This window comes from Sinocyclocheilus rhinocerous, unplaced genomic scaffold (assembly GCF_001515625.1).
Source record: "Sinocyclocheilus rhinocerous isolate Xijiao unplaced genomic scaffold, SAMN03320098_v1.1 scaffold1579, whole genome shotgun sequence".
Taxonomy (NCBI): domain Eukaryota; kingdom Metazoa; phylum Chordata; class Actinopteri; order Cypriniformes; family Cyprinidae; genus Sinocyclocheilus; species Sinocyclocheilus rhinocerous.
This window is the reverse complement of record NW_015632470.1, coordinates 18,667-43,018: the sequence shown is the minus strand read 5'-3', so window position 1 is coordinate 43,018 and position 24,352 is coordinate 18,667. Positions and strand designations below refer to the sequence as shown.

The 24,352-nt window shown below is 35.4% G+C and overlaps 4 protein-coding genes and 1 pseudogene across 6 annotated transcripts; 1 reads left to right on the top strand and 4 right to left on the bottom strand.

Moving 5' to 3' along the window:
• LOC107742475 (cytochrome b-c1 complex subunit 8-like) lies at window positions 1-1,688 on the bottom strand. 2 transcript variants are annotated; one of them, XM_016555443.1, is made up of 3 exons: window positions 1,609-1,688; window positions 350-521; window positions 1-236 (listed from the first exon to the last, which is right to left on the bottom strand). In XM_016555443.1, exons 2-3 carry the CDS (start codon window positions 501-503, stop codon window positions 142-144), a joined length of 249 nt encoding a protein of 82 aa, XP_016410929.1. In that variant the 5' UTR covers window positions 504-521; window positions 1,609-1,688; the 3' UTR covers window positions 1-141. The 2 variants fall into 2 exon arrangements, with proteins under 2 accessions (XP_016410929.1, XP_016410930.1); XM_016555444.1 differs by having other exon boundaries at window positions 1,605-1,653.
• Window positions 1,689-1,729: 41 nt separating this feature from the next.
• LOC107742474 (mitochondrial import inner membrane translocase subunit Tim8 A-like) lies at window positions 1,730-2,962 on the top strand. Its single transcript, XM_016555441.1, has 2 exons — window positions 1,730-1,926; window positions 2,371-2,962. Exons 1-2 carry the CDS (start codon window positions 1,816-1,818, stop codon window positions 2,530-2,532), a joined length of 273 nt encoding a protein of 90 aa, XP_016410927.1. The 5' UTR covers window positions 1,730-1,815; the 3' UTR covers window positions 2,533-2,962.
• A 700-nt stretch (window positions 2,963-3,662) lies between these two features.
• LOC107742473 (magnesium transporter NIPA2-like) lies at window positions 3,663-6,727 on the bottom strand. Its single transcript, XM_016555440.1, has 6 exons — window positions 6,656-6,727; window positions 5,997-6,132; window positions 5,791-5,847; window positions 5,511-5,601; window positions 4,804-4,964; window positions 3,663-4,712 (listed from the first exon to the last, which is right to left on the bottom strand). The coding sequence occupies exons 2-6, from the start codon at window positions 6,130-6,132 to the stop codon at window positions 4,060-4,062; spliced, it is 1,098 nt and encodes a 365-aa protein (XP_016410926.1). The 5' UTR covers window positions 6,656-6,727; the 3' UTR covers window positions 3,663-4,059.
• A 901-nt stretch (window positions 6,728-7,628) lies between these two features.
• Window positions 7,629-18,899, bottom strand: LOC107742472 (tyrosine-protein kinase BTK-like). 2 transcript variants are annotated; one of them, XM_016555439.1, is made up of 18 exons: window positions 16,068-16,137; window positions 14,093-14,255; window positions 13,512-13,616; window positions 12,644-12,725; window positions 12,326-12,454; window positions 11,364-11,428; window positions 11,078-11,268; window positions 10,762-10,824; window positions 10,586-10,640; window positions 10,263-10,345; window positions 9,884-10,011; window positions 9,722-9,796; window positions 9,295-9,466; window positions 8,645-8,861; window positions 8,481-8,545; window positions 8,272-8,390; window positions 8,030-8,187; window positions 7,629-7,925 (listed from the first exon to the last, which is right to left on the bottom strand). In XM_016555439.1, exons 2-18 carry the CDS (start codon window positions 14,231-14,233, stop codon window positions 7,857-7,859), a joined length of 1,917 nt encoding a protein of 638 aa, XP_016410925.1. In that variant the 5' UTR covers window positions 14,234-14,255; window positions 16,068-16,137; the 3' UTR covers window positions 7,629-7,856. The 2 variants fall into 2 exon arrangements, with proteins under 2 accessions (XP_016410925.1, XP_016410924.1); XM_016555438.1 differs by lacking the exon at window positions 16,068-16,137 and adding an exon at window positions 18,854-18,899 and having other exon boundaries at window positions 7,630-7,925.
• A 1,576-nt stretch (window positions 18,900-20,475) lies between these two features.
• Window positions 20,476-23,191, bottom strand: LOC107742484 (alpha-galactosidase A-like; annotated as a pseudogene).
• Between the last annotated feature and the right edge of the window lie 1,161 nt (window positions 23,192-24,352).

The window sequence follows — 24,352 nt, the reverse complement described above, 5'->3', positions numbered from 1 at the left end:
TCATATTAAGGTACTTTATTAAACAATTAAACTGAATCGAAGTGATTAAGTGGCAACAAATCAGAAATCCATTTTTCACATAAATATTTTCTTTATTGAGCTGAAACAAGTTGTTACACAAGGATCTTCAGCGGAGTGATTTCACTGGTCATTCTCATAGTCTTCAAGATTCTTTCTTTTGCTCTGTTCATGAACACGATTGCCCCATGTGTAGGTCAGGTACATCAGAACCATGGCTGTAAATAGACATGCAGGTTTGTAGAAAAGTTTAGTCATACACAATGTTTGCTTCAATTCATAGCTGGAATACATTATATATATATATATATTTCAGACAAAGATGACTTACGTGGTGCAACCTTGAATACAGATGTTTTGAATCGTCTCCAAACATTTGGGATTCCCTTAGAAAAGTAGTTTGGGAAAGCCCTCTGCTCAAAGGGAGAAATACTGTAGGTGATCACATGCCTTATCTTGGCCAAATCTCCGAAGTGACGACCCATTGTGCCAAGAAAGCTGACCTAAGAGAAATTTAATTCAAGTTTCACTTTAGTAATGTTTAAAATAAAACATAAGACAACAGTAACATTTCACTGTCAATAATTGAATCAATAAATTTAAAGAAATTATATATATTTAACATATTTGTTAAAAACAGCTGTATATGTTTTAAAAAAGCACAAAAATAAATGATTTTTTTATACATTGTATTTTGAATTTTTTACAGTGTTATTTTAAATTAAAATATTTAACAATATTACTGGTTTTACTATATTTTGGATTAAATTATCAAATATATTCCATTAACAATTTACAGTAACACACAGACATACAAATTAAATTATGCCAACAAAACATAACATCGTGAAAATGAACAAAATATTATATTTCATACATTAAAAATATTTTAACATATTTTAAGTAAATTAATTACAGTTTATTTACAACCAAGGTTTATTTTTCCCCTTCAGTACTGATCCTAAAATAGTTTACACAGTATCTCATGTAATAATTAGTATTGTTGATTGTTTTGTTGTATCCATTCAATAATTGAATTAATTAATTTGAATACATTGTGAATTTCAACAACATGTAGCTGCTGTACATAAACAAATCCAGGCTTAGGGTTAGAATATAACAGTGTAAAATATAAAAAATTAAATGTTACATACAAACGTCCATTCAATTTACTAAGTGGGAACTGCATAGACTAATAAAGCGGAACAGCTAAATTCAATTTTATTTCGATAAACACGACTCATGCGCAACTTGTACACCATCTGGCAAAGATGACAGATATGAATGAATATGGTTACTTACAAATCACATTAATGAAATATCTAGAATTTCTTAGCATTAAGAGACAGAGTGTGCAGACAAATCTCACTGAACGTTTAGTCACATTTATAAGTGGCGTTCCGTGGCTAGGCTAGCAGCTTTCTGTAAGACCTTGCTTGACATTCATCTATTTCGCTCTGTTTCTGTTTACACATACATTTATACTGCACAAACATGCATGCAATGGCTAAATTAAGATAACGTCGCAATTTTGACCTCACCAAAGTGAAAATACAAGACAAAGAAAGGAAAGATTTTCAGCTCACCAACCTCACTGCTCTTTGACACCCTTGTAGTGCTGTGGATTTTAACAACTTCCGCGTGCAACCTGAAGTCACATCCGTTTCCTCTTGATTTCACGCTTTCTCATTGGCGCGCCGCTCTACTGTTTCCTGGCTATCGAGACACGTGAAGGTCAGCATTGCGCTGGAACAGTGTATACAGTGGTCAAATATAACCATTAAGGGATTCTCCCCAATGGATAATCAAGGAGTCAAGACAGACCCTCAGCTGCAGCAGTTTATCGAGGTCGAGTCTCAAAAGCAGAAGTTTCAGCAGCTGGTTCATCAGATGACAGAAGTGTGCTGGGTGAGTGTGTGTGTTTCTATCCTACTGGGCTGCATAATGCATCACTTCATGATGAGGCTGTAGAACATATGATAGAAGACTGACTCTGTATATCCTGTCTGATCACTTGAGTTGTTCGCAAGTTTATGATATATAGATTTTCATTTTATTTTATGTAGTTCAAGTAATTATTAAAACTAAAATGTGCTGCTCTCTTTTGTCTTAGGTTTGTTGTTACCCTTTATTATATACAACAGTTGTATCGATATGTATGTGTGTGTGTGTCATGGGATTTATCTCTGTAATAATTGGTGGTATGTTATTGTATCCAGTTATGTACCTCAATCCAATCCAAAATGGATGAACCAGGTTACATGTCCTTCAAAACTATTATTTTTGTTTGCCAAATGCATCAAGGTCATCAGTTGTGGGTTTCTTTGGAGCTAATAATGTTTATCTTTGCAGGAGAAGTGCATGGATAAGCCTGGCCCGAAGCTCGACTCCAGGACAGAGGTGTGTTTTGTAAACTGTGTGGAACGATTCATCGATACAAGTCAATTCATCCTCAACAGACTAGAGCAAACTCAGAGGAGTAGAGGAACCTTCTCTGAGACCATGACAGACTAGTAGAACCACAGCCAATGACAAGCCATTTACTGAGGCTTTGGCATGCCAGCGTAAGAACTGTGAGGTAACAGCTATCATCAGGATTCAGTTAACTTCTCAAAGACAGAGGGCCTCATTTTGCTCTTTTTAATATTGCAAAGGCCATTTATTCAAAATCAAATGGATGCAAGCCCTGTTTATCGTTACCGTCGATATTGACCTTTCCCAGTGCTCAGACTTTGGTATGAATTCAAGGAAACATCATGGAACATAATGTGAAAGGTCCCTTTGTACAGATCTGATCTGGAATTGAGGAGGAGGCTCTGCTTTCACTTTCTCTTCAACCTACATACCAAGTCAGCACTGCATTGTCTTACTGGGAAATCTTCAAGATCTGTGGCTTATTCAGTGTGTGTTGAAATATGGACTTGAAATAAAATCATAAAATACCTCTTGCAGTTCAATCATATGATGTATAAAATGTCATAGGAAAAAGTTAAATAACACTCAAACTCCTTAAATACTCATGAGACATCTTCAGTGTGCTATTTAAAAAAATTACCAGGCACTTCAGATATATATAGAAAACTATGCACCACCTCAGAAGTTTAGCTGTTGCTTAAGAAAAGATTTTTGTAGATATAAAGATGTGTTCCCTAAGACTAGTATAAGACGATTACACTACTGTTGAAAAGTTTGGGGTCAGTAAGATTTCAAATGATCAAAAGTGACTTTTGCTGTTCTTTTGATTTTTCCATTTTTCAAAGAATTTTGAAAACATTTTCCACAAAAATATTAAGTAGCACAACTGTTTTCAACATTGATAATAATAAGAAATGTTTCTTGAGCATCAAATTTCTGAAGGATTGTGAGACACTGAAGACTGGAGTAATGACTGCTGAAAATTCAGCTTTGCCATCACAGGAATAAATTACATTTTAAAAATGACTGAAATAGAAAACAGTTAATTTAATTTGTAATAATATTTCACAATATTACAATTTTGACAGCATTTTTTGATCAAATAAATGCAGACTTGGAGAGCATAAAATAATTACTTAAAAAACATCAAAACTTTTACGTGGTAGAGTATAATTAGTCAAGCACACTGTATTAAAAAAGTTAATGCTTTTATTGAACAGATGAAGCTTTAAATGTTAACAATAAATTTAAGGTGCTTTATATGAATGTAATCCTATGTATATCCTAAACAAGGCAGGTTTGGTCAGAATAAATAATGTAACATTTAATAAGATGATGTAAAGCAGGTTTTTAAACATTATGCTGCTACTTCAGGATTTTTGTATTTACAAGTGATTGGGCACAGCATTGTTAGTTTGAAAATAGCACCAGCATAAAACTAACAGATTGAAAGATGGAAATAGAAATAGATGGAAAATCTATAACACAAGTACCTTCTATACTAAATAAAATACTAATTAAAGTACTCTCACAGTATTGTTTTGCAAAGTGTGCATGTACAGTAGCAAATAGTAAAGCTGTATTTTAGTAGTCACCCACAAGCATTGTGTTTTTACTGATATTATGCTAGGTATTAAATGTGCCGTTGCTCCTTTTGTCTGAACTCTCAGGAAAAAAGCTATTTGCATTTCTTTCTTTAGTCAGATTGCTTTCATCCATAGTAGTTCTCTCATCAGTTGGCAAAGCAATGTACGGTTGGTTCCACGTTCTGTCTTGAGGTCCATGGTGCAGATATAAAGGTAGAGAGTCCAAGCTAAAGTTGATGTCCTTGAACGCATGAAGAAGAAAAATGCCAATGATGATGGTAAGAAAGCCACTAACAGTCCCAGCAGCCCCGTCGGCCGACATTTGCAGCCACTCTTTAAACAAGATGGCTGAACAAGCCATGACGGATGTGGTGAAGAAGACATAATAAATAGGTGTAACTAAAGAAGTGTTGAAGATGTCAAGGGCCTTATTAAGGTAGCTTATCTGGATACTGATGCAGATCACAAGGCATACGAGAAGGGCCCAGAACAGCGGTTCTTTCAGAACAGCCGTTCCAGCGAACAGCTCTTTGATCCCAATGCCGAGGCCTTTCACACAGGACACAGACAACGAACCAATCACAGAGCAGATGAGGATGTACACTAGCACATTCTTCTGACCATAGCGAGGTGCGACAAAGAAGATCAGGGCCAGGCTGCTGACAACAATGCAGACAGCAAAAGCGATGAATCCTGCGATACATGCAAGAGAGACAACTCTAATGAAAAACAGCACAGAACTCACAGAATGCCTACTGTGTTTGTAAATTAGATAGAAGAATACCTGGATCTTTGAGTTTCTCTGCCATTGCAGTCAAAGAAGCAACCTCTTCCTCTTGCGGAGCGTGGAGCACCATAACTGTGGAACCAAAGATGCACAGCAAACAGCCAATTTTCCCATGGATATTCAACCGCTCACTCAGGAAGTATGATGAAAGGACAGCACTAATGACAAAAAATAAGGTTGTATATCCAGTCAAGTTTTAGACAGAATTAATGTTCGGGTTGAGACTGTACAGCCTGTACAACCCTAAACATTTGGAGTTTTTTTTGAAAGACATTTACACTTATTTAGGAAGGATTCATTTATTTGATCAAAAGTGACAGTAAAGACATTTATAATGTTACAAAATATGTCTATTTCAAATAAATACTGTTCTTTTTTCATTTCTATACTTCAAAAATCATGAAAAAAAGACATTTTCCACAAAAATATCAAATTTCAACATTGATAATAATAAGAAATATTTATTGAACTCCAAATCATCATATTCAAATGATTTCTGGAGGATCATGCAACACTGAGACTGGAGTAACGGCTGCTGAAAATTGAGCTTTTCCATCACAGGAATAAATGACATTTTAAAATATATTAAAATAGAAAACAGTTATTTTGAATTGTAATATTATTTCACAATTTTACTGTATTTTTGATCAAATAAGAGACCCCAAATGTTGTACATTGCGGTGTTGTACATCGAGTAAATTTACCTGACCAAAACGCTCAGTGCTCCCAAAGGTGTTACTAATGTGGCAGGAGCAAATGCATATGCTGCGAAATTTGCTATCTCGCCTATTCCCACTGAAAATAAAATACATGACAAGACAAAAGATTGTGATTAGAGTGTCCATATTGACATATTCAGGTGTGAATGGCAATATTTCATTACTAAGATCTATTAATCATCCCACACATCTGATTGATGTCCGAATTCTGGTTATGCCTTATAATTCAGCCCCACTAATTACAAATAAATAGATAATGTCATACTTGATATAAGCCCTGCCCACCACAACCATTCTTTCAGGTATGCATATCCACCTTGACCTGAATAATGAAGAGAACAGACCTGATTAGACAGCACAAGAAAAATTCAGTCACAATGTCAAAGGTATTAAAAAAATTAATGCAATTCAAATACTGCCTAATAAAGTATTGTGCAATGGTAGGTTACTCTGCAAATTTTATTAACCCACCTGCTCTAGTAGAGCCCTTTTTGGCCAGTCGTAAGAGGCCTTTCTTTTTCAATATGAAACTGCCACCGATGAAGATTGTCGAGCTTACAGCAAGTGCCAAACCAGTGTAGAAATCAGAGCGGTTTGCAGCATTCATCTGAATACAGGTAGAAGTCCATTAGACACAAGTGGTTATGTCTAAAAACCTAGTGAGCTGCCTACCCAGACGGCATTTTTTGGGCATCATAAGCACAGCTGAGTAAGCTTACAATGCCCCAACATGATATCTATGTAGACAGCACAATCTGATTTAAAACAGCCACAGAATAGAAAAGGAAGCAAGCCAGATCATGTGATTCACGCCTGCTTTTCTTTTCACATCGCCAGTTCTTCAAAACAATATTTTACTGTAGACTATTTGTCTATATACGCTATGCATTTATAACTACAGGAAATACAGAATCACAGAATTTTTTTTTTTTTTTTACAAAAAGATTTACATAGATTTTGATTGGCTCACTAAGCTTTCATGTATTTTACGGTAGCTAGCAAGTAACGTAGTGATGTTTCATGTTTCGGCAATTATTTACATTAACATTTAAGACTACATTAGCAATATACATTATATTATATACATTATATAAACACTAGCAATATAAATAATTGTTAAACTGACTAACCTTGCATTCATATCGTCCTTCGGTGACGTTTTAGTCTCGTGTGAATAAACTTCCTGGTGACTGTAACGCGGGTTGCCAGATGCTCTTGATTAACTTCAAACATTGTCAGGATAGGCTACTATTGGGTCTGTTTGGACATTTTTGGGGATTTATCTTTTGTTTATATGAAGCCCTTCTGAGACAGATGCTACTTTCTAGGTTTTTGTGCATGATAACTTAAATTGAATTTGGTGGAACTGTGTAAAATTTCTGCTTTTGAAAGCCCTCAGGTATGTAAACATCAAGTGTTTCATTTGAATATTTTTTCCGCTGTTTAAAATCTGCAGTTTGTAATTTGAACAACAACAGTTATGTGATGATATAAATGTGTAACATGGAAATATGTGTTGAGATTAGTTTGGACCAGGCTAGGAAATCAGATGAGACCATTTTAGACTTTTAATTAGAGAACTTTAATTTATTTTAGAGAACTTTTCATCAAAATAATGCTGGTTAATCAAACAAGTGTTTACTGACATTAATGGTGACAAATGCATGTAATTTTAAAGTAGTATTAAAAGAGAGTGACACAAATCAGCGGAGCCAGAGGGATATTGGAAACTGCTCTCATTTTATTCAAAACACAGCTAGATTAAAAAGTGTAGTCTTTAATTAAATAGCCATCAAATTTAAACCACAGAAGAGAAAAATATATTTACACATCAAGACTGGAAGATTTCTTCTAGATCGTACTTTGTTTTACTAAAGTTTACTTATTTATATATATATTGTATATAAATACACAGCCAAATCAATAAAATCAATACACAGTCATTATTTATATGTACATGTAAATTACAGTCATGAATTTTTATTTGTATTGTTGTTGCTGCTGGTTATTATGAATAATTTTAATAATATTAAAGAGCAGCTATTTAGATACATGTATGAAACTTAGGAATTTCATAATATATCATGCTTTAAGGAAAATGTAAGTAAAAACTGCAGTGTTACATGAGAAATCACATTCCAATCTCCTTTTTTTCTTGTAACATTTTAAACTCATACTAATTTATTATTTTATTGGGTTCCTTAGATGAAAGAAATTAAGAAGGTTATTCAAGACTGATAATAATAATGATTTTGGCCATGCCATACACAAGACTATTGCATCTGATGGGCTGTATCCTTAATGTCCAAGGATGCACAGTAGCTGTGTCTGTTACATATTGAAAAGCAAATCCTTGATGGTCATGACAAGATCCATGAATGTGGGCCGCTCATCTGGTCTCTACAAAAAAAAAAAAAGAGAGAGAGAAGGCAATCTCTTTAATTATTTGACTTTTGTCATGTCTATATTGACAAAATGTTTCAACATAGTATAAAGCTGTGTACCTCATGCCAACAGTTGTTCATAATGGAATAAACTTTGTCATTGGCCAATTGTGGGCGGTAAAGCCGATGACCTGCAGTAATTTTCTCTACTATCTCTGTGTTGTTCCACCGATCATATGGCATTCTGCCCAAAGTGTACACCTCCCACATCAAAACACCTGTCAGACAAATAATATAAGAGAAAATTAAACCATGATTTTGATAGAAGGTAAAGTTCTGCTGGAAATGCAGTGGTGACGCACCAAATGCCCAGATATCTGACTTGCTGCTGAACTTGCAGTAAAGGAGGACTTCAGGAGGCGACCAGCGCACTGGAAACTTTGAACCTACGGAGCTGGTGTATTCATCATCCAGAACATACCTGTAAGAACAGCAGTCATTTTTATATAGTAAGTCAGTATATAGTATAGTAAGTTGCTCAAATAGTGTTCTGGGCCATGCATAAAATTACCTGGACAATCCAAAATCAGTCACTTTAATGGTTCCATTTGAGTCTACTAAACAGTTCCTGGCAGCCTATGAGAAAAAAAAAATTAGACATTTTACTGGTATCTCTTCCAGTTGGCAAGGAACATGACAATGACATGCAATGACACATTTTTGTGTCACACAAACCAGGTCTCTGTGGATGTACTGATTGGCCTCTAAGTAGGCCATGCCCTCGCTGACATCTTTACACATCTCAAGGAGCAGAATACTCGAGGGGTGCTGCAGAACATCCCGTAAGTAATTCAGCAGACATCCATTGGCGAGATATTCTGTGACTATGTAGATGGGTCTTAGTTTTGTGCAGACGCCATAGAGCTGCACCAGGTTTCCGTGACACAGTTTCCTAGCGTTATACAGCAGAAAATGATAGATTATAGACATAAACATGATTGAAACACAGATCAAAAATACAGTAAAAACAGAGTAATATTGTAAAATATTACTACAATGTACTAACTGTTTTCTGTTTGAATGTATTTTAAATGTTGTGGCAAGGTTGAATTTTCAGCAGCCATTACTAAAGTCTTCAGTGCCACATAATCCTTCAGAAATCCTTCTAATATTAATCATTCTAATAATTTGGTGCCCAAGAAACATTTCTTATTATCAATGCTGAAAAAAGTTGTGCTACTCAATTTGTGGAAACCATGGCTCAATTTTTCAGGATTATTTGATGAATAGAAAGTTCAAAAGATCAGCATTTATGTGAAATCCTTGCTGAAAAAAATCTTACTGACACCATACTTTTTTTTTTTTCAACAATAGTGTATACTTACATCATGACCTTGGCCTCTTCAATGAAGTCATCCTCTGACATTGAGCCCTCTTTAACCATTTTGATGGCCACGTCATGACGGCCTTGCCATTTCCCATACTTTACCACTCCAAACTGACCATTACCAAGTTCTCTGATAAATGTAAGCTGACGAGGATCAATCTCCCAACTTCCTGGAATGAAAAGTAGGAGGAGAGGGCAATTTTAGCACACAGTTTCAATCAAACCCATTTAGTGAGAACTGTCAGAAGCATACAGCCAAATATTTACATTTACATTTTTACATTTATGCATTTGGCAGGTGCGTTTATCACAAAACAACTTCCACTGCATTCAAGTTATGCATTTTATGAGTTCATGCATTCCCTGGGAATCAAACCCATGACCTTGGCGTCCTTGGTGCCTTGCTCTAACAAATATAAACTCACCATAACCCAGACCAGCAGTGCAGGGAGCATTCCGAGCCCGATCTGACACAATGTATTTTAGTCTGCTCACAAGACCTGAAACATATTTTCTTTGATGAAATACTTTTACACCTATCATTTGACATTGTGTATTCGCATGCAAGTGGTTAAGGTGAGATTTACCTGCTGCATTATGCTGGTGGTAATTAATAAGTTCTGGGATACTGCTGAAGTTGTGCTTCTCCGCTAAATAGAACTGGCCTTCTGTGGTGACGCATATGTTGTAGTGTCTGCAGCTGCCAGCAGTCTCCCTGGAGAGAGACAAGAAATTAAGTTCTCACAATCACTTTGGTTTCAAGTCATATCTTCAATTGGTCTCACAAAAAACTTGAGAGACGAACAACACAGTCCCATGACAATTTACACAGTGGGAAACTTGACCTGATAGGACTTATCCTAGTTTTGCATAGAGAGATTTACATCTCTCTTCCGCAGGGTCAGTTTTCCACTTTCATTTTGATAAGTTAACTGTGAAACAAATGTATAGCTTGATCAAACTCACCCACCAGCCTTGGTGAACACAGAGACAGTGTATTTTCCAGTGAATCTGCCAGAGTCTCTGACCAAAAAACCACCATCTTTATTCTATTGTATATTAAACCAATATATAGCGTTAATTCAGGTCGGAAGTGACAAAAATCATTTCAATGTAAAAAATGGAATTCAACTTATACATACATACATACATATATATATATATACACACACACACACAAAGTAACATAGATGTTGTTTTTTTTATAATCAAAGAGTTTATATGCAGATTTTAATTTTTGTTTTTGAGGATAAATTAAATTTTGATTGCCACCATGGTTCTATACTTACTTCTGTTTTCAGCAAATTCTCTGCCTGGCTGCGGTTTATGTTCTTGCAGTACCAACTACAAGATAGAAAAACTGTTCAAATGTGGTTGAACTGTGTTTATAAGGTTTAAAAGTGTTCACCTTTTTAAACTAGCATAGACGGACTGTAGTTGTCCATGTTCTTGAATGTATACTTACTCATATTTCTCCAATCCATTTAAGGCCTGAGCAATGTAGTTACTTGGGATGTATCCTTCATTTCTGTAAACAGTATATAGGATATCAGTAATGCTTTTCATATCTGAAAGAACACAGCCCTGATTGCACAGCTAGTTCCACCCGACTACTTTCGCCCACGGCCTGTAAAAGTTTCCCCAGATATGAAAATAATTTAACAGGAGTCTTTGTATTTATCAAATACATTCTCCACTAGCACATTTAGACTATCTTAATGTCTACAATAGATAGATCAAGCATTACTAATCATGTACTTAATCATTTTGCAGTCTCTTACCCATATTTATCTCTAGCTTTAAACCAATTGGGATCGCTGATTTCTAAGAGTGTGTACTCCTCATCCTTTCTCAGCTCCAAGTCATGGGGAGTCATTGGTGCGTACTCATATTCAGCTACAACAGTCATGCCCACACTGAAGTCCGGGGTGAGCATGGGTGGCTGGGGGGGCAGAGGCCTGGGCGGCTTTTCCTAAACCAGGAGGGTAACATAGATCAGTTTGCAAGAGTAAATCTGATGGTACGTGATGCATATATTGCCAGTGATTGGATAGATTGGTAACTGACCTCCTCGGGTGTTGGTGGGAGAGGCTTCCTGGAATCACGATTCTTCGAACCCCTTTTGAAAAACCCTTTGAAGAAGGGCAAGAGATATTGACATGTATTGAAGAAATACAAATGCTGTTTAAGTAGCGTTAACTATCAAATATTGCACGATACATAATTAAGTGTTGAAATTATGAAGTAATGGTACATTGTTGAATAGGGATGGAAATTATAATGAATTGTGTCCCATTAACGATTCTTTTAGCACTTTTAGAGAATAAATTATTTGAAAGAAAGACAATTCCTTTGCAAAATGATGATGATAATAAATACATTTAAGACAATTTAAAAGGTGTGTTTACACACAAAAAACACATACAGGTTTGGAACTACATGAGGGTGAGTAAATCAAGACAGATTTTGTTTTTATTATTTTTGGGTGAACAACTATTCCTTTAACTATAGATTAAACAACAAAAACAAACCACAAAAATGTGGTAACATACTTTTACATAATACTACTTATAAAACGCATAAAGTGCATTGTTGTAACTACACCAATTTAAGTCTTCCAGATAGTTAAAAGCAGTATGTTTTTGATTCACAAAAAAGAACCGATTCACCAAAGTCATTCGTCCAGGAATAGGACTACGCAGATTGCACTGTAATTTTTTTTGGAGTCGCTAAAAAGAACCGACTCATACGCGTCATTTCAGCTCACTAGACTCATGCGTTCGGAAGTTAGACCAGATTTGCTATATGTTTTTGATTCACTAAGAATAACTGGCTTGTAAGAGTCATTCATTGGGAATCGGACTACACTGGTCACGCTGAGAAGTTTTTCTTTGTAGCTATATTCAGCTATATTCAAACAAATATTGCAGGTAAAGATGTGAGAGTACGTACGACATTTCAGAAAACTCAACCAATGAGAACGGAAATGAACGGAACCTAATTTATTTTCACACTTTAGTATAACAGACCTCCATTTTTGGTCTCCAGCACCCTGCAGCCCATTGCCTGCTTCACTTCCTGCTGGCAACACTTCCATATGCCATCCTCCCAGAAGCACGGGTGATACTTCTGTATAAGGTCCTTGTTGAATCGCACCACTTAAAGACAGGTACATTGGAAGTCATTTACATTGAATCATCACAGGGTTTTGCATAGGACTTGTATGGTGTGTTATGGGAAGCATTCATACTTTTCTTCTTATCTTTTCTATAATGTTAGCCCACATTAACAAGGTGGCTTGTTAATTTGAATGGAATTTGTGATAATGACTTAAAACACATACTGACCATTTTTTAACTCATTTATCCATTGCTTTCGAATTTGATCTGACTTAGCAAATACATAAAGAGGACCTTCATCATAGATTATCTGTGAGAGGGAAGAAAAATACATCACAATACAAAATTATGACTGGCCTATAGATGAATCAACTTTTGCATTTCAAAATAATCTACTATTGCCAAATGTTTCCTCTTTCTTTTGAAGTTTCATTTACTGGACAGTTTATTGCACTCAGTTTCTTTTTAGTGCTATTTTTGAAAGTTGCAAAGTATTTGTAGCCTACATATTTTCATTGCAAGTAATGAAAACCACAAGATGTTACTGTTTGACGCATACATTTCCTGGCGCCCTTTCTTTTTGTCAGTGGTCTTAGGATGGAAAACTCAATGTACAAAACAATGTACAGTGCTTTTATCTGCCTGACAGTTTTACAATGTCAGCACCTGTTGAGTTTTGTTGTTCCTTTGATTTTAGACTTTGAAGAGGAAAGGTTTCACTTCTGCTCCATTACTCTCAGCCTCTTATCATGGTTGAAAGCCTGAGCAGTTTCTTCTTGCACTCTATCAGCCCAATCAGACATATCTCTACTAGTGATCTTGTTAGCCTATACTTGCTAGTCAGCTAATGTTGAAACTTTACGTTTAGATACAGAGACACAGACTTAACTTCAGCTCAACTTGAAAACTATAGACATGATGATGTACTGTACAATATATTAATGAGGGAAGTGGAAGTAACACGATTACTGTAAATACTGTACACCAACAATGCATAATAAATTGTTTAGAAATTTTCAAAAAGATCAAAGTTGAGTTCCCATTGAAGTTGGTGGACAAGTATGGTTTTAATGTCTTATTCTTTGCTGAGACCCACCTGAAATGGATAGAGTCGGTCAGGAGGTGCGCTGTCTTCTGGTAAAACAATCTCCACACATTTGATCTTTTCAGTGTCCACATGACCTTTCAGGCCTTTCCTCTTCTAAACAGTCAGTAGGAGGATTATGTTATTAAAAGATCAAAATCACAAAATATTGGAAACAACTTGTAATATATTGGAAATAACTTGTAACAGTGGTTTAAATAACGATGTAACAAGTAGCAACAGATCTTTTCTTTGTATTGTGACGTACATCCGAGTGAAATGGATTATCAGAAATTTTGTTAAAAAAAAAGTAGGATGGGGACTTTGTTCTATCCATCAGGTTTTGATTGGACAGATGCAGATCTAAATGAGAGCTTGCAGTCGATTGTAAGAAAAGGGCAGGGTTTAAGTAGACAAAATGATTGGAGAAGTTAGAAACACATGCATGGACAAATTATTCACTATAAATTGAATAAGATGCATTTAGAAAATAGGGTGAATTTCCAATTCATGACGACTTTAATGCCTGCATCCATGTTATTTTCCAAACATCTACTGTTACGCTAAGAAAATTATGTCAAATTCATACATACCCCTTTTTCGGCATCATAGTCGTAGTAGGATATCTTGTCCTGCGTGAGTACAAACAGCCTTTCTTTGAAGTTTAAAGGTGAGGTCTTCTTTTTCTGCTGGGACCGTTTTACAAAAATCTCCTCCAGAATGCTGTCTGGCATGTTCTTTTATATCTGATGTGTACTTGGGGGAAATAAGACAAACTCTTATGTTGAACATGTTTCATGTCTCCGTGTTTGATTTTGTTAGTTAACTTTGAGTGATGGGTTTGGGATTGAACTCTATATTGGTTTTGTTAAAGGGGTCATCGGATGCCCATTTTCCACAAGTTGATATGATTCTTTAAGGTCTTAATGAAAAGTCTATAACATACTTTGGTTAAAATTTCTCAATGGTAGTGTAAAAAACACCCTTTTTACCCTGTCAAAATCAGCTCTGTTTTCAGCACGCGGTTCTAGTCCATGTTGCTTTAAATGCTAATGAGCTCTGCTGACCCCGCCCCTCTCTTCCGTGGGTGAGGAGCTGTTCTCATGATACTGTTTACTTTAGCCAGGGAACTTGCTAACTAGCACGTTATTAGGAAAGGTGATTTGCAAAGATTCATAAAAAACCCTTATACTCACTTCTACTGTAGATGAAGCTGGATCACGAATGATTCGCGTGAACATAGACGCATTTAAGCAGGGATCGGCGCATTCCCTTCAAAATGAAAGTAACGTTAATCCTGTGTCTTCAGCGGCTCAGATGTCTGGAGTAAATGACGACTGCTATATTCATTATTACATCCAACAACAAAACACCTCAATTGCTTAATCGGAGACATTCTTGTCCTGCACCGGAGTCGACACCGGAGTCGACACAATGGCAGACTGATGACAGCTCACTCAGGGCGGAGCTAAGGTAAGACACCAGTCCAGTCTGTGCTGAAACGCTACTGTCAATCAAACTATCGTGGGAGGGGCCTGTGCAGAACTACGTCATTCTGACAGGAATCTCAGAACAGCCTGATTTGAGAAAGGGGATTTTAAAATAGGGATTTAAAAAAATATATATAATTCTAGGGTGGATGTGTACACACACTTCCAACACACATTTATGTTCAAAGAACAACAAAAGTGAATTTTGCATCCGATGACCCCTTTAAATATGGGATTCCTCTTTATGTTTATAAAGAAAGCTGAAGGGAAATGATTTTTATGTCCCCTGCAGTAAAACCTCTTCTATATCGAAATGTTAGTATCTAATGGTAGCGTGTATGCTACATCCAGTTTTTCAACAGGTCTGTTCTGGTCTAATGGATCCTAGGTGGCTTTGCCTGCATGATTAGGAATGGTTTGCATGAGTCCTGCTGTCAGTGTCAATGACATCCTTTGTTGCCAATATTTCCTCCTGTAGATCATCTGTGTCCTTTGAACACTTCTTCCTGCTCTTGTCTATGATGTGAACCCACAACCTCACTCATCCTTTCACTGTATCTCCCCATGTATCTTCACTATCTACAAACCAAAACTGAATGTTTACATCCTTCCCCCCAAAAGGCCTGCGTCTTATTTTAATGCAACAGCAAGAGGTCTTACGAACAATATTTTTTATCCAGTATTGATACTGTAGGTTGAAATATATATGTAAACAATATAAAACAAAAACCTTACACTACTTTTTGGCCAAACATCTCAACATTAAACAACATCACAAGGGCCCCACTGAATCCAGTAAATTGATGTGAAAGAATGTGTTGAGGAAATAAAACATTTGTTAATCATTTAATGACCTTGTTCATGAACATTGTAACTGAATACAGCTTTTAGGTTTGTCTCTACAATACAAACCTAATGTAACTTCACACATTTACATGAAGCAGTAAAGATTAGCCTACTAGGTTGTCTGGTTTTTGCTTAATATCTTCTTAATAAACAAATACCTTTCTTGTATTCTGATTAAAATGTAAAAATTAAAATATACGTTTTACTCCAGAGAAGCATTTGCCAAAGTTACCTGTATCTCAGTGTCCTTTAAAATAACATCTCAGTTAGTTCTGTTCCTCTTTACTTTCAGTGCCTCCGCACTAAATAAGCTTCTCTCACGTAGTCGTTAAATGCTGAGTTGTCTGTGTTCTGTGGTAGAGAAACTGAACTGCCTATTTTAAACACCATGCTAGCATTTCCTGGTTTCTTCTGGCCGCTTTTAACACCTTCAAAAGCTTGTCACAAAAAGTTTGACATGAAAACTGTGACAAATATGAACATTATCGACCACTTTATGTTGCGACTTTGTCACTGCTGTATTAAACGCACACTATTAAACACCTGGATGATAATGGTGAGGGTTTGATATTTCAGGACTATTTTAGCAGCCTTGTTTACCATGAAAGCTTGATAGCTTATTCAAAGGGCAATGACTTATAAGACTTGACACAGGGAAGTTGCATCAATGTTGCTCTGTGATACAGAGGAAGCGGAAACACAGTTCGTATCGGCATCAGTAAGCAGTACGAGTCAGATAATTACTGTTAAGCTTGTCTCTGTTTCACATCAGGGTTTTTTTCCAGGCAGATTTTGCACAAATGTAACCAGTAACAGTTTGTTGATATACCAAATACTGCCATAATGAAGACCATAGCTTCCTATGATACTTAGTGGCAGGGCAGGTAGGTCTTAACTTTAGGCCAAATATTAAAGCGTTGTAGAAAAATACATTTATGACACATAATGTGTGTGTGACAGTGTTTTAAGCATGAAATAACTCATGCACACCCATTAAAGTACTCCCTGTGATTAACAGTTTAAATAGTTGCTTATTTGACTTTTTGTGTTCATTAAAAGTGATGTTGAGCAACAGGAACCTTCTAGAGTGTCCTGTGTCTGTAAGGTTCCTGAATGATAAGTATGCGAGTATCACTCATGTTCGGAGGGAGGGAACTGGGCAAAAGATAGTCTGCCGCATTAGACCACAATTTATCTACACCTCTGTGGTTTCTTACCAATGCGTCATATTTTTTATGTTTATTCACTTGGCTAATTTAAAGTCAAATGCAACAGTGCAAATATATATTGCAGTATTTTAAGCAATATTATGCTTATTGTTTTCAATCGTGCACTTCTGAGGTTTAACAAAGGAAAATCTATAATAATCATTTAAACTTTAGTATAAAACAGGACGCAGTCTACTAAATGCCACAGATGATGATGAATATTACAGTAAATGTTATTTGATGGAATTTGAATTTGCATTACTTCACTGAGATCCACCAAAATGGATTATTTTCATTGTGTGATGTACACATGCAAAGCACTTTTTTTGTGATTGTATCTTGTCGTGCATCCAGTCTTACAAACATGATGTCCACAAAGGTGTGTAGGAGTATGGACATTTGTTTAAATGTTTATACATGATCCAGTGCTAAAACAGGACTATAATCACCATAAACATTGAAGAGGACCATTCCCTCAAATTATCAGAATAATTGTTGATAAATATGAGTTTTTAATGTCAGATTTCTAAACTTTTACATTTGAAGGGTTCAGATGCAAAAGCCATCTGATAGTTTCTTCTAAAATGAGCATTTTTTATCAGACTCCTATATTTATGGTCATTTATTTCACCTTAATGGCATAGAAAAGGATCTATACATTGCCATTATAGTAAAATTACTGAACCTAAACATAGGAGCCTGATAAAAATGCTAATTTTAGAAGAAACTATCAGATGGCACTTAGAGACTTTTGCATCTGAACTCTTCATTTAGTCCCCCTATATCTTCCATGTTAGGTTACAATGCTAAAACACTGGAACATTCTGGCTGAAAGAGGTGACATTGCTGCAGCACGCGTCTCTAAAATGAAAACGGCTTTATTCTTGTTCTTTTTGATCACTTATTTTTCCCACGGTCACTTTTAAAAGCATCTGCTACATAAAGAACTATAAATGCACTCTATATATGCAAAAGACCCTCATTAATAATGCTAGCAACCCTACAATATTGTCTTTAAACCACTGTGGTATAGTGTGCGGATCTGTTTTTACAAAATGCATTGACATTATTGAGTGAGACAGTAAAAGGAAAGTGTGAAGTAGACTAACCAGTGGAGAGGACTGTTTTCATGTGCAAATAGTTTCACTGTATGTTCATTATAAATGAATGCATATACAGTCTTCTATTCTAGGAGGTAAATGCACAATTGTTTCTCAAAACTAGACCCTTATTTATTCCTTCTATGAGCCAGATTTGTATACAGGATCCATCTAATTCAGTACGGGAATGACCCCCATGCAATTTATTAACAAGTAATAAGTAATTTTCTTGTAATAATTATTATTTTATGTATTATTTTACTTATGCATTCTTATTTTCGTACATACATTTTTCTTAATTTATTTAAGCTGTTATTAATATATTGTTGTGTATTTTGTGGTGTTCCTGTAGATAGTTTTACAAAATTTAATAAAATGTAAAAATGTTGGAATATTGATTTACCTGTATGACTTTAAATCAGGATGGCAAAACAGCATTTGTACAGACCAGAAACAGGAGTTTAAATTGATTAGTTAAGCCATTTATCATGGAGTATCTCTCTCTCTCTCTCTCTCTCTCTGTTACATTAAAATCTCTATGTAGCATGTTCCCATCTATTAAATAACTGAAGTTGTTTGCTTTAGTTTGTCACTTTGTATCTTTTAAGCAACAGCATTATTCGAAGTCACAGCTAATGGCAAATTACAGTCTTAGTCCTTGACAGTGGAACTCCAGTCATAAGTTATTAAAGAAATCTAAGAAATCTTACCTGAGCTCTGTTTTTTTTCCACTGTGATCTGGCACCAGGATGAAACCAGTCTGACTGAGTGCAGGCTATTAAATTGGATTGTGAATGTGATCAACAGTGGACAAAACTCCACCCAGCCACAGGACTCTTGTTACTCAGTTCCCCTTTTGCTTCCTGCTCATTTTCATACTGTCGCTCATGCAGGGCTGCTGTTAACAGTTTCACGCAACCTGTTAATACTCACATATGCTGCATGCAACTGACCTATGCATACAGGTCAGTTTGGTATACTGTTTGAGAAGGCTGAATGTGTTTAATCCAAATCATTTAATCCAAAGCCTGCCTGACTCTTTTGATAAATATGACCATTACAGATGGTTTCTCAATAGTTATAGCACCAATTAAACCTACAAAATATTAAAATTAATACACAAAATTGGGATGTGATCTGTGTTGTTACCAATAAAATCAGTTAATTTACCTAATTAAAGGTTTGATTTTAGTGAACACCCTATTCATGCTCTCACATGTCAACCACTCATATACAACCCAACAACATTTGTAAAATGTGCAAAATTCAACAACTTTCAGATGGATATTGGTCATATGCTGCAATTCATGCATGTGTGGATGACAAGAATGAACCTGCTGACCCACAATGTAAACAAGTCATGTGCCTCCAAAACAGATGGTGGCGCTATTACAATGTATTCATGAACTGTAGCAGACTTTTTTCTTTTTTTTTGGTAAAAATGTGTTATTTTTTTTGTATAATACATGTCACGGTCGATTCATATTTGTTATATTTATGACTAAAACAAACTCATATTTGAAAAGGCATTGGACTACTTTTAAAATTTATTTTTATATCATGATTACATGTTTTGTACTGTTTTGTGTCTATTTAACAAGATTAACATAATAAATATATAATTTATTATAATTTGACATTTGTTGCTACAGAAAATCTTGTTATTGGTCAACTTGTGTTTTATGCCAATCTGACCAGTGTTTGTAAGAACAGGAGAAAGAGACTGAAGGGATGGATATATGAAATACAGCTTCAAAAGCATATTAATTAATATATTGAGTGTAATGTGCCACATTGTGTCACATTATATATGCAAAAGTAGCACTGATGCTTTATTTGATTTCAGATCAATTATATTAATTTCAGAACAAGACATAAGCTGCCAAATGATCTGTAAAATCCCTGAGGGTCTTTATGTATGTTAAAATAAAAAGTTATTTGTCAGTGCAACCTTTAAACACACTGTAAGTCTTCACTGTGAAGTGGAACAGATGATGGATGAATGTTATATGTTTCTGTAATACAGTACATCTTTAGTGAAATAAAAACATAGGTAATGCAGGTGTGTAAAGTATGAACTCTGTATTTCTTAGAGTTAAAGTGCTTTGTGAATGTTTTATGTACAGTAAAATTATACGTTACTACACTTTTTAATTTTGATTCCTCAGTGTGCACTTTTTAAAAAAGTAAAAAAAAAAAAAAAGATTCTACAGCATTATTTAAAAGGAAAAAAAAGTCTTAACAAAAATATCACTCAGTAAGTTTAACTCAGTCACATTAGTGCAATAATAAATTTCCCATTTCTTTGGACAGTTTTGCTTTCCAAGTCATGTCACAGGGTGTCATGAGGACTGCTTTTGATAGGGCTGACAGTGAGAAGTGTTGTGCCTGTAGGATTGACTTGGACCATCACCTCTGAAAATAGATTCTGGACACCCATTTGCTTTCTAGACAGGCAGGATCTGTGTTACATTGCACTTTGGGTTGCAGAGCTACCAACTAGGCAGCGTCGCCACAGAAATGATAAATCTGCGTGGACCACCAATCTCCTGTCTATTCATCACTGCCACGGCCAGCCTGTTGCCTGACAAGGGCCGTTCCCTCACCTCAAAACTGTCACCCTGTGAAGAAGATAAATGTATTCCAGCTCGCTGACAGATACCGTAATGAAGCAAAGGATAGGTTAAGACCGTCATTTGGAACGAAGTTGGGCTACGATACTTTACCTTTAATGTACGATAGCCCTGCTTGCCCAGAGGATCCAGGTTGATGGCAATGATCTGTTTGTTCTGCAGCAGTTCTTTGGCTTTTGGACAAATGTTTCGCGCAGATGTTAGCCCACAAGGCCATCTGAGTCTGCTGCTGATCGTGGCTCAGGCCGAAGTTCCCTATGATCAGCTTGAGGCGTCATAACCAGAAATATGATATGATTCAAATTCATTTACATTAAGCTTATTTTAAATTACCCAATGTGAACTTGCGATTTGAGAGTACAATGTTCAGATGAGATGCTTTATACCATGTCAGGATCATTCCATCCACCTGGTCCTGCCACTGGGACCATGATCTTCTGATGGTCAGCTGTCCAGTCCAGGATGCTCTTCACACTGGTCCACTGGTCATAAATGTCTCCATAGTTACGCCTGTGGTTACAGGTCTTGCGAATCGCCTCATAGTCAGGCTGAAATATAAGACACAAAACACTTTTTAACTAAGCAATATTTAAGAAAACTTAAAAAAAAATTTATTTAAAATTTTAAGTAATGGGATAGTGCACCCAAAAATTTACATTCTGTCGTTATTTACTCACCCTCATGTCATTCCAAACCTGTCTGACTTTATTTCTTCTGCTAAACACAAAAGAAGATATTTTGAAGAATGTTGGTAATTAAACAATTACAGATACAAGTTTGGAACAACATAATCGTGACAGAAATTTTAGATGAACTATCCCTTTAACAGCCATGTTGCAAAAGTGAAAAATTATATACTGCAAATATTAAATTTTTATTTTATTTTAATTAAAAAAAAAAATCTCCATGCGTCTCACCTGTTGGTGTTGCCACTCATATAATGGCCATTCACAGGAGTATACTATACAATACTTCTGCCTGTCTGGTTTAGAGCTCTCGACATGTTTGTATAACCTGGGAAACATCAAAATAATGTAAAGCATTTCTTAGCAAAACTCAGCTATTCAAGACGTATCGGCATACTGCTGAGACTTGCATATTGACCAACCTTCTCCCAGTTGATGCCAGTCAGGCATGAAGCATCCATCGAATTTGAACAGATCCACACCCCAGTCTGCAAACGCTTTAGCATCTTTGTCATAGTAGCCCAAACTCCCAGGATAGCCTGCACATGTGCTTGTGCCAATATCTGCATATATTCCCAGCTTCAGACCTTTGGTATGGACCTTAGAACACAATAAAGCTTTAATATTTGTTACAAGTGATATTACATTAGGACAAAATGTCGTTTTATTGTGATATCAGCAAGACAACAGTAGGGGGCGATATAAAACTGACAAAAAAGATTTGGAGAAGCCAAGTAATGGCATATTTCTAAATGACAACAAAATATAATTCCTCAGTATTGTTATTGTTTGATGAAAAGTTAAGTGTGTACTAATTTACCTTTGAAATGACATTTATGTGGAAATGAAAACACTTTCATTAAAGGAATAAAATGTACTGTACATAATGATATATTTTTTTTCTGCTATCGAACACAAAAATTAATTATTCAATTACTCGTTAAAACTATTTATTTAATCAATTTAGTAATTATTTTAAATTTCATTTAGTAATTATTTATTTAAATATTTAATTTAGTAATTATTTAAAATATTTTTAACTGATAAAATTATTACTTAATTAATAATTAATTTATTATCTTTATTAATGATTAAAATAATAAAGATAATAAATTAATTATTAAGTAATAATTTGACATCAGTTAAAAATATTTTAATAATTACTAAATTAAATTACTTTTATTATTAAAATAAATTATTACATATTTTAATAAAATATTTAATTATTTATTGTAATAATAAAAGTAATTTTAACTGATGTCAAATTAATTAACAATTGATTTATTAACTTTATTAATGATTAAAATATTTATAAGATTATTTTAATAATAAACATATGATTTATTACAATAAGTAATTTAATAATCATTAAAATATTTAAATTCAAATTATTAGCAGAATATCCATGTTGCTTCATTCCATACAGATAGTAACCAGAGCTATCAAGCCATTTTATAAGATCATATGTTAGCTTTGTGTGAGGAATCCATTAATTATTTTATTTTCCGCTTAATATCATAAGGTATTCACATGACATGAGGGCTAGTACATGATGACAGAATTGTTTAGGAGAACTATCCTCTCAGTTCTAGGCAATGCTACATGCGAGCAAGTCTGGGCGTCCCTCTTGTGTGAGGGCCAGCAATCATCAATGCACACAAACTCATATCCAGCATCCTTCCTTCCTTCTTTTACCATCACATCTGCCATCTCCATGAACAGCTGCTCTCTGCCAGATCACACAAGGGCATGAGGAACAGGGCATCATGGTCGAACATCTGCCCACTGCACAGGACAGATTGTCTGTGTGTGCAAGTGTGAAAAACAGCATCTGTTCTAAACAGTGCTATATGAGACCCATAAACGCCCTTTGCCCTCTTGCACACAGGATGAGAAGATCTCTATGTATGATGAGATCTTGCATCACATGCTTTAGCAGTCACTGATGTGACATCAGTATTCAGGTGTATAGTTTTCTTCTTCCTCATTTTCTTACCATGTAATTCTCTAATCTTAACATTTTATGCATGAAAATTTCAGTTTTTTGTAACTAGCCTATAAATTCATTCTTGTAAATTTGACTCTATATACAAGCATTTTGATTCTTATACATACAACTTTTATAAGCATCACAGAAACATTTTTAAAAAGTTAGTGAAAGCAAAAAGGTATTATTTTTTCACAGGACCTACGTCACCGGACATTTATCTTATACATTCATATGAATTTTGTTTAAAAATCATTGAACAGTACTACCTGTTTAACTAGTAATTATATTTTCTTGGTTCATATATATATTATATAGTTTTTCCATACCATACTACAGTGATCGTAATACCCTAGTATTCATCCGGCAGCACTGCTGCACGGGACTCGCTCGAGAAGAATGTCTCCAAATAAGTGTGTTTTTGGTTGTAAGGGAAAGATAACTTTGTTCAGCTTTCTAAAGAACCCAGCGTTATGTAAACAGTAGATGCAGTTTGTTTTTCTGGAGCAGCAATGCAGTTTCACAAGCGTGTTTGTTGACGAACGTTTTATAAACAAGGCCCAGTTCGACCGCTGGATTTGCACATCGTTTGATACTGAAAGATGGAGCGGTCCCAGCTATAAAAGATCCCGGTCATGATTCAGAACTGCAGAAGGTAAGTGAAACTGCATCAAATGTCTGTTTTGTTGGCATTCCGAGCTCAAGTGCTAGTCAATCTTTAGCTCCGCCCACGGCGCTCCTCCAGGAGCTCGGCTGTTTCCGGAGAGAATCTTAAAGGGGTCATATGATGCTGCTAAAAAGAACATTATTTTGTGTATTTGATGTAATGAAATGTGTTTATGCGGTTTAAGGTTAAAAAACACATTATTTTCCACATACTGTACATTATCGTTTCTCCTCTAT

Bases quoted from the DNA above. Each gene is read 5' to 3' on its own strand.
- LOC107742475 (XM_016555443.1), bottom strand. From the start codon at position 503: ATGGGTCGTCACTTCGGAGATTTGGCCAAGATAAGGCATGTGATCACC. The intron at 237-349 runs GTAAGTCATCTT...GTCTATTTACAG, and splicing joins TGTATTCAAGGTTGCACCAC to CCATGGTTCTGATGTACCTG.
- LOC107742474 (XM_016555441.1), top strand. From the start codon at position 1,816: ATGGATAATCAAGGAGTCAAGACAGACCCTCAGCTGCAGCAGTTTATC. The intron at 1,927-2,370 runs GTGAGTGTGTGT...TTATCTTTGCAG, and splicing joins AGATGACAGAAGTGTGCTGG to GAGAAGTGCATGGATAAGCC.
- LOC107742473 (XM_016555440.1), bottom strand. From the start codon at position 6,132: ATGAATGCTGCAAACCGCTCTGATTTCTACACTGGTTTGGCACTTGCT. The intron at 4,965-5,510 runs GTAAATTTACTC...TTTTGTCATTAG, and splicing joins GCACTGAGCGTTTTGGTCAG to TGCTGTCCTTTCATCATACT. The intron at 4,713-4,803 runs GTATTCTTCTAT...CATGTATCGCAG, and splicing joins AGAGAAACTCAAAGATCCAG to GATTCATCGCTTTTGCTGTC.
- LOC107742472 (XM_016555438.1), bottom strand. From the start codon at position 14,233: ATGCCAGACAGCATTCTGGAGGAGATTTTTGTAAAACGGTCCCAGCAG. The intron at 8,391-8,480 runs GTAATTTTATGC...CTGTTCTTACAG, and splicing joins ACTGATTTTGGATTGTCCAG to GTATGTTCTGGATGATGAAT. The intron at 8,188-8,271 runs GTGCGTCACCAC...TTTGTCTGACAG, and splicing joins GTCAGATATCTGGGCATTTG to GTGTTTTGATGTGGGAGGTG.